The 7363-nt window shown below is 45.1% G+C and overlaps 1 protein-coding gene across 1 annotated transcript; it reads right to left on the bottom strand.

Annotated features, from left to right (window-relative positions):
• Positions 1–588: 588 nt before the first annotated feature.
• Positions 589–7279, bottom strand: chchd3b (coiled-coil-helix-coiled-coil-helix domain containing 3b). Its single transcript, XM_078283140.1, has 9 exons — positions 7104–7279; positions 5244–6168; positions 4011–4316; positions 3778–3883; positions 3471–3651; positions 2452–2535; positions 2213–2283; positions 1430–1565; positions 589–1290 (listed from the first exon to the last, which is right to left on the bottom strand). The coding sequence occupies exons 1-9, from the start codon at positions 7179–7181 to the stop codon at positions 1267–1269; spliced, it is 1911 nt and encodes a 636-aa protein (XP_078139266.1). The 5' UTR covers positions 7182–7279; the 3' UTR covers positions 589–1266.
• Between the last annotated feature and the right edge of the window lie 84 nt (positions 7280–7363).

The raw sequence follows: 7363 nt of genomic DNA, 5'->3' as shown, positions 1-7363 counted from the left end.
TTCACGAAGGGTCCCAGGGTTTTTCCCCAATCACGAAAAGGGGAAGAACGCGTGTGAAAACTTTAAAGAAGAAGGTAACCCATCTGCCTGTACTAAAATCAGCTTTGCTGCGGAACAACTTCAAATAAGCACAACTCTTCCCTAACGAAAAAAATCACTATAATGTTCCTGTAATATTCCTATGAGTACTCAATAGTGAGTTTTGAGTGTATTTATGATAATTTACGTTATGTTTTAGCTCCTGTGACATCACTGTTCCTATTCCTATAGGATATTATACTTCTAATATTTTTAAAACATCCTTCTAAAATTTATTAAAGGATTACTACAGTTCTTTTTCATAAGGATTTACTCTATAATAACAATGTTCAATAGGAGTTTTGTACCACTTTTTAACTACAAGCTAATAACGGTCACACCAATACAATAGCAATACAACTTCGTTATTTTATGGCTGATATAGAAGGCTTCTCTTTACTAAATAATCCATTCCTTGACTTGATTTCATTCCACCAGAGGGCAGCAATCACCTATAATTGCTAAAACATTTAGTCAAACTGCAACAAACAACACAATTGTACAACACAATTTATTCAGACCAGTGTAGTTTATTTATTCCATGCACCAGGCTTTGAAGTCAAAATAAGAAAACTGCCTTCAATAGTGTATTTACAATAGAGCATCCTTAAATAAGTGTTTACCACGTTACTTTACACTCTGCTGGGTTACAGTCCTTCCATGCATCTGCAATCTTAATCTGATGATTGGCCTTCATAGCTTTAAGGCACGGGTACATACTGATTCAGCAACACATCTTTCAATACACATCTCACACAAACACCTTGCTTGAATTCATACTGTCAAAATGAAACCTTAAAATCAAACAAACTTAAACCCTCGATTGGTATGTTGTGTTTGCCCGGTTCAGAAAGACACACATTTGAAGGCAGAAGTGATCCATCTCCTATTGTTGTGGTAATGGCACTATTTTTTTTTTTAAAACATCCCAAGGAGGTTGTAGGGCATTGAGTTTTCCTCCACTTAAACACCAAGCCCCTACAGTTTCTGACACCAGTATCAGATCAGATGTGATTACTAGCCTTGACTACATCAGAAAAGGTCAGCCCGAGTCGATAGGACTTTCTCCCAGATATACGAAAAGGCTGAAGTGTCCGTTAGTTGAATGCTGCTGTACATTGCTTTTCCTTTGGTGTAGCAGTAACGGCATCAGTGAGACACAAGGCTGTCCTCATCGAGCGGCCCGTTTTAACCTCCAGTGCTCAACTTATTCTGGAGATGGAGGGGAGAATAAATAATAAAAAGGTGAGTGATACAATAAGAGGGAGTGAATGGGGAGAAAGACACAAATAAATTCTAGATGTTACATAGAGGAATCAGAAAAGAATATAAGACGAGACTTGAGTCGTACTTTCTTGGCGTTGTCCACACACTGCATGTAGGCAGAGGCAATGGCCGAGCAGGAGAGGGTCTTGCCTGTGTTTTCCCTGAAGCATTTCAGGATCTGACTCTGCAAGTCTCCACAGACCGGCTTGATATCGAAACGACTGGAAAAAGAAAGACACAGAAAAGAAACATCCAACATCATGTTATCAGACGAGTCTGCCTTGTTTGGGCAGTAAACAGCAGGACTGTGTGTGAAACGATTACACTAGTCTATCGTCTTTTGTATGACTTGCACTGTTGCTTGTGTCCTTGTCCTTGTACCATGTGTCAGTGTAATGTGTTACTAACTGTAATGCATAATATAAGTTGTCAATATGTTTGCGCACCATTACCATAAAGTCAAATTTGTACATATTTATTGTACTTATTGTTATGCGCTCCCCTGCCCTGTTTCTTTCCTCTTTTCTCTCCTCTCCTGTCGCCTTCTTTAGGTGTAGCTGATGACAGTCGGCGTACTCGTTAGCACCTTTGGGTGCAGGCCTATAAAGATGACTGGTGTGTTTGGAGACACAGACGGCACTCCCACTTGCAGCTTATTTTGTAGTCGTTTTCTGTTCCCTCTTCCTTTTGGGGAAGGAGGCCCAGTAGTGCAGTTTTTGCAGCTTTTGGGATTTTCATCGGTAAAAATACATTATTTTTGCTCATTTTAAAGCTTGGGTCATATGGTTGTATGTTGTGTCCTCTTTTTGAGCGAGCCATGGTTTTGAGGACGTAACAATATACACGAATACAGTGATTTTTAACTTACGCAAAACGGTTGTGCGTCTCCTCTTTGCCCTTCTGGAAGTTCTCAGTGGTGACTTTGTAAAACTCAGCACTCTGTCAAAGTGGAAAAAACATTTCACATCACCAGCAAGAGAAAATATCACCTTCAAATCATACAATCAAGTTGGCATTTGTAAAGGAATGTGGAGGTATGTGCACAGCGACTTAAAGTAAACCAAGACGAGAAATGGGAAAGGGGAATACTATCAAAATGTCACTGACCTTTGCTTCAAGTTTTGCAACATGTTCCCTGAAGAGAGTGTCCTGTTTCTTCAGATCTTTCTCCGTCTCATCCAGTTTATGGGCCTGAGGAGGGAACACAATATCCTTCTGATACGAGCTACATCTGGAGTGGAAGGCCCAACATGTTTATAATGATATCAGCACACCTCTAATAAACCAAATCATGAATATACCTTCATACCAATACCAAGTTTCATCTTATAACATTCCGTGATATCAAATTCCTCCGTGGTGATCAATCGAGTTTCATTTTATCTTTTTCTATTTTAAAGGAGATAATATGCTGCTAAAAACAGTTGGGGGCAAAACTGCTTATAGCGTGTAGAAGAGGGTGAAAGTGAAAGAGTAAGCCATGCATGAAGGAATACTGTCCCATCTTACCTTAAGCTCCATCCACTGAAACAAGGCAACAGGGCAAGAAAGAAAAAGAGGCACAGTAAGAATAGGAGAGAATTTCATCTTTCCAGCTTGACGAAGAAACTGAAACCTCCATCATTCCCTTTTCAGTACAGAGGCAAGCACAAGGGCACTTTGAAGTCTTGGAGCTGAACCAGTCATGCTGGCAGATTACCAGTAAGCAGCCACTAACTGATCAGAGGCCAGTCCAGTAATCTAGATAAGCAGCGTGAGGCAGCCAAGCTGATCAGAAACAAGGGTAAGGAAGTTTGCTCTTAGAATAGTCAAACCTATTTGACATGCAAAACAGAGCAAAGCCAACACGCTAAACGCAGGAAAACATGTGAACACACTGCAGTGCTGTCAAAGCCTCATGCTAATATAACAAGCATAAACAGCGTTTTGCCACTATGATTATTAGGTATAACAACTCATGTGAGCAACACCAGTTTTCTGTGAGGAAGCCTTTCTGCACCACACACACTCTGGACGTATAAGACGATAGTTTTGAGTAAACTCACAAACAATATCCAAGTTCTTAAAATAGAAAACAACACAGACTGTGACACACACAGGTCATGCATCTCTCTTCTTGTGCTTACGTAGAGCTGAGCCATGAGCCTCTCATCCTCGGTCTTCATGCGCTCCTTCATGATGGCGTCTTTCAGGTTCTCCATGTGGGCGGCCTTCTCCGCCTCCAGCGTCTTCTTCACCTGCTCATCCACCTGCGCCTGGGCTGCTGCCTTGGCCTGCGCTCTCGCCTGGGCCTTCACCTCCTCCAGCCTGCACACAGACACAGGCAGACACACAAGGGACACGAAGACAGACAACCAGACACACTCTGAGTTACGACATGAACTCAGTCAAAGTCTGTGTTCACTGTTAGATTTGCTGCTGCTCTGTCCTCACTGTTGCTGAAGCTCCTGCTTCTTCTGGCTCATCTCCAGCTCCAGTCCTCTCTGCAGCTCCTCTTTGATCTTCCTCCTCAACTCTTCCTCAACCACCTCAGGAGAAGCTGGCGAGGCAATATATCAATTTGTGAAAAAGAATAAGAAACATAGTAGTATGCACAATTTTGCAGATTTTTTTCAAACTGCTAGTTCTTGCAGTTCTTCCTCGGTGATGAGGAAAAACAGGCTCACCTGGTGCAGGTGGTGGCACCGAGGAGACGACAGGGATCATGACTTCAACGATGGGGGGGAGAGACGGGGCCACAGCGGGCTCCTCAGCCGGTGGGGCGGGATCGGGTGGAGGGGGGGCTACGGGTTCTACAATGGGTTCACTTACAGGTGGATCAGTGGGCAGGACAACCAGCTCCATAGAGTGACAGGGAGGGGGAGACTCTTCGAAAATGGGCTCAGGTGCAGGTGGGGCAGTGGGGGCAGGAGGGGGCGCTGCTACAGGCTCAGCAGGAGGTGGAGGAGGTGCAACTGAGGGTGGTGTCAGTTCTGCGAGTGGAGGCGTGGGAAAGGAAATCGGTTCACAAGGAGCAGGTGACTCAACAGACTGAAATAGCATGCTTTCAGCTGGAGTAGGTAAAGTTACAGGCTCAGCTGGAACTGTCTCAACTGTGGCAGGTGGGAATTCAGGTGCAGCTGGAATAGTCTCAACTAGAGGAGGTGAAACTACAGCTTCAACTGCAATAGTCTCAACTAGAGGAGGTGAAACTACAGCTTCAACTGCAATAGTCTCAACTAGAGGAGGTGAAACTACAGCTTCAACTGCAATAGTCTCAACTAGAGGAGGTGAAACTACTGGTTCAATTGGAATAGTCTCAACTAGAGGAGGTGAAACTACGGGTTCAACTGCAATAGTCTCAACTAGAGGAGGTGAAACTACAGGCTCAACTGCAATAGTCTCAACTAGAGGAGGTGAAACTACAGGCTCAACTGCAATAGTCTCAACTAGAGGAGGTAAAACTACAGGCTCAACTGGAATAGTCTCAACTAGAGGAGATGAAACTACTGGTTCAACTGGAATAGTCTCAACTAGAGGTGGTGAAACTACAGGCTCAACTGGAATAGTCTCAACTAGAGGAGGTGAAACTACAGGCTCAACTGGAATAGTCTCAACTAGAGGAGGTGAAACTACAGGCTCAACTGGAATAGTCTCAACTAGAGGAGGTGAAACTACAGGCTCAACTGGAATAGTCTCAACTAGAGGAGGTGAAACTACAGGCTCAACTGGAATAGTCTCAACTAGAGGAGGTGAAACTACAGGCTCAACTGGAATAGTCTCAACTAGAGGAGGTGAAACTACAAGCTCAACTGGAATAGTCTCAACAGAGCGGGTCGGGTCTATCGGCTCGACCAGTATAGGTGAAACTCCAGGCTCAGGACCAGGAAGAGCAGCAGCGGCAAAGGTATCAGACTCACCGAGGGTAGAATGAACTGGTTCCACTGGTAGGATGGATAGGACAACAGGTACAACAGGTTCTACAGGTTCAACTGGGACAACAGGTTCAACTGGTACAAGTGGGACAACTGGTACAACTGGGACAACAGATTCAACTGGTACAACTGGGACAACAGATTCAACAGAGGGAGCTATGGCAGCAGGTTCAATGAGAGCAGCTACAAGTGTAGGTTCCACAAGTTCAGCGGGACAAGCAGGAGCTGTGGGTTCAGGTAGAGTTAAGGGTTCTACAGGTGTAGGCGGGGCTACAGGCTCTATGGGTGGAAACAGGACAGCAGGCTCAACGCACTGTTCTGCTACTAGGGGTGCAGACAGGGCTTCTGGCTCTACATGGAGCTGGATAAAGGATTCAACAGGTTCTGGTGGAGGAGGAGAAGGGAGGACTACTGGAGGAGGAGGAGATGGAGGAGTTTCAGGTTCCACAAGCACCGATGGAGCAACAGGCTCCACAAGTGGGACGACCGTTTCTACGAAAGCTTTGGATGGCACGTCGGGGTCAACGGCCGGAGCGGGAGGTGTGGCTGAGACAACAGGGTCGGCCGGAGGTGGAGGTTTTGGCTCTACGGGTGGAGCAAGGACTACGGGTTCCACAGAGGCGGGAGGAGGGGAGTGAAACTTAACAGGGGGAGGGGGGACGAGTTTCACGGGCTGAGCGGGTTCAACTGGTGCAGGGGCAGGTGGAGGGGAAGGGGCTGGCTCCTGAGGAGGGAGGTAGGTGGGGATGGGTGGAGGAGAAAGAGGAGGAGGAGGAGCCAGAAGTGGCAACAAGTGCTCGACAGAGGGAGCGGGAACTGGAGCTGCTGGTTCAGGTGAGTGTGAGGGAGCAGGCGGAGGACTCACAACCTTCTGAGACTCTCTCATTCGGTTGACGACTTTGTCCGACAGCTGTCAACATAAAAGAGGACTTTATCAATCATCTGCTTTTATTTTATATGATGCTTTTAAAACGGGGCAATGAGTTTTTACTGCCCCGTAGCACAAAATCACCACCAGGGTTGTTGTTCAATACCAATGACTCAGCGATCGCCAGGTGCCGAGATTTCTGGCTTTCAAAACTCACTTTTCGGCCTGTACCTGTACTGTATTTTGCATGGTGATATATTACCTCTTCAATAGATGTTTCAGTTGGATCTCTGCTCTAATTAGCTAGCTGACTCGTCTCTAGTGGGAAAATGTGACTTGTTTGTGTCCATTGGAGGGCATCACTCATGGAGGGTTCGATCTATTTTGTTGCAATTCCTATCTGTCGCCGATAGAGGTCGATAAAGACCACAGGTTGCTCAATGACCCTGAAGTTATATGATGATGTGCACAAATCCTTGTTTTTTTTTTTGCCATCTCCAAGATTGGGAAAACATTATAACCGAACTGCCGTTTCCAGTCATACAAAAATATTATTCAGGTAGAAAAGAGTGTTTTCTTATTAAAAAAGAAAAAAAAGCTCCATTCTGTGTGTGGGGCAACAACCATGATCTATATTTAACTAACCCTAACTGCAACACCCACACCTATACTTTTACACGCCGAGACGCTTTATAAAGCCACAGACTTTGTGTAAATTAACAACAAACGTGAGAGCAAGTTGATTACATTATAATTTACATATCACTGATCAGGGAACATAATTAAAAGATTTGCCAGAATTGCAAATGACGCTGAATACTAATACAATTTTCCTTGTCGGTAACCCTGTAAATGCTATTTAGATGGTGCAACTCAGATACAATGTGGAATAAACCTATTTTTTTCCCCGAAACAGGACTCGGTTTTGCAGCTGCAGGAGTTATAATGTTGCCAGTAAAGTTTCCCTCTGCACTCACCCGGATGCCCTTCACAAAAGTAACTCCGCCGCCTTCACCATCGTCTTCATAGGCGAGGTGGCTCGAGCTGTTCCCCATGCTCACCCGCAGCTCGGCCTACACTATTACAGTCGGGACTGGGCGATTATGGCAAAAATATTTCCTGCACAACGTGGGTATCTTCCTCAGCAGAGTAAAGAAAACCCCAAACACAGCTGCAAGAATCTGCCCTTCCCACTTGTGAGACGTGAACAACGGCAGCTCCCATTGGATGAGAGGAA

This window comes from Centroberyx gerrardi, chromosome 4, assembly GCF_048128805.1.
Source record: "Centroberyx gerrardi isolate f3 chromosome 4, fCenGer3.hap1.cur.20231027, whole genome shotgun sequence".
Lineage (NCBI taxonomy): Eukaryota > Metazoa > Chordata > Actinopteri > Beryciformes > Berycidae > Centroberyx > Centroberyx gerrardi.
This window is presented reverse-complemented; position numbering and strand designations above follow the sequence as displayed.

Coding starts and splice junctions, on each gene's coding strand:
- chchd3b (XM_078283140.1), bottom strand. CDS start 7,181: ATGGGGAACAGCTCGAGCCACCTCGCCTATGAAGACGATGGTGAAGGC. Junction 6,169..7,103: donor CTTTTGTGAAGGGCATCCGG/GTGAGTGCAGAG, acceptor TTATGTTGACAG/CTGTCGGACAAAGTCGTCAA. Junction 3,884..4,010: donor GGTGCCACCACCTGCACCAG/GTGAGCCTGTTT, acceptor TTGCCTCGCCAG/CTTCTCCTGAGGTGGTTGAG.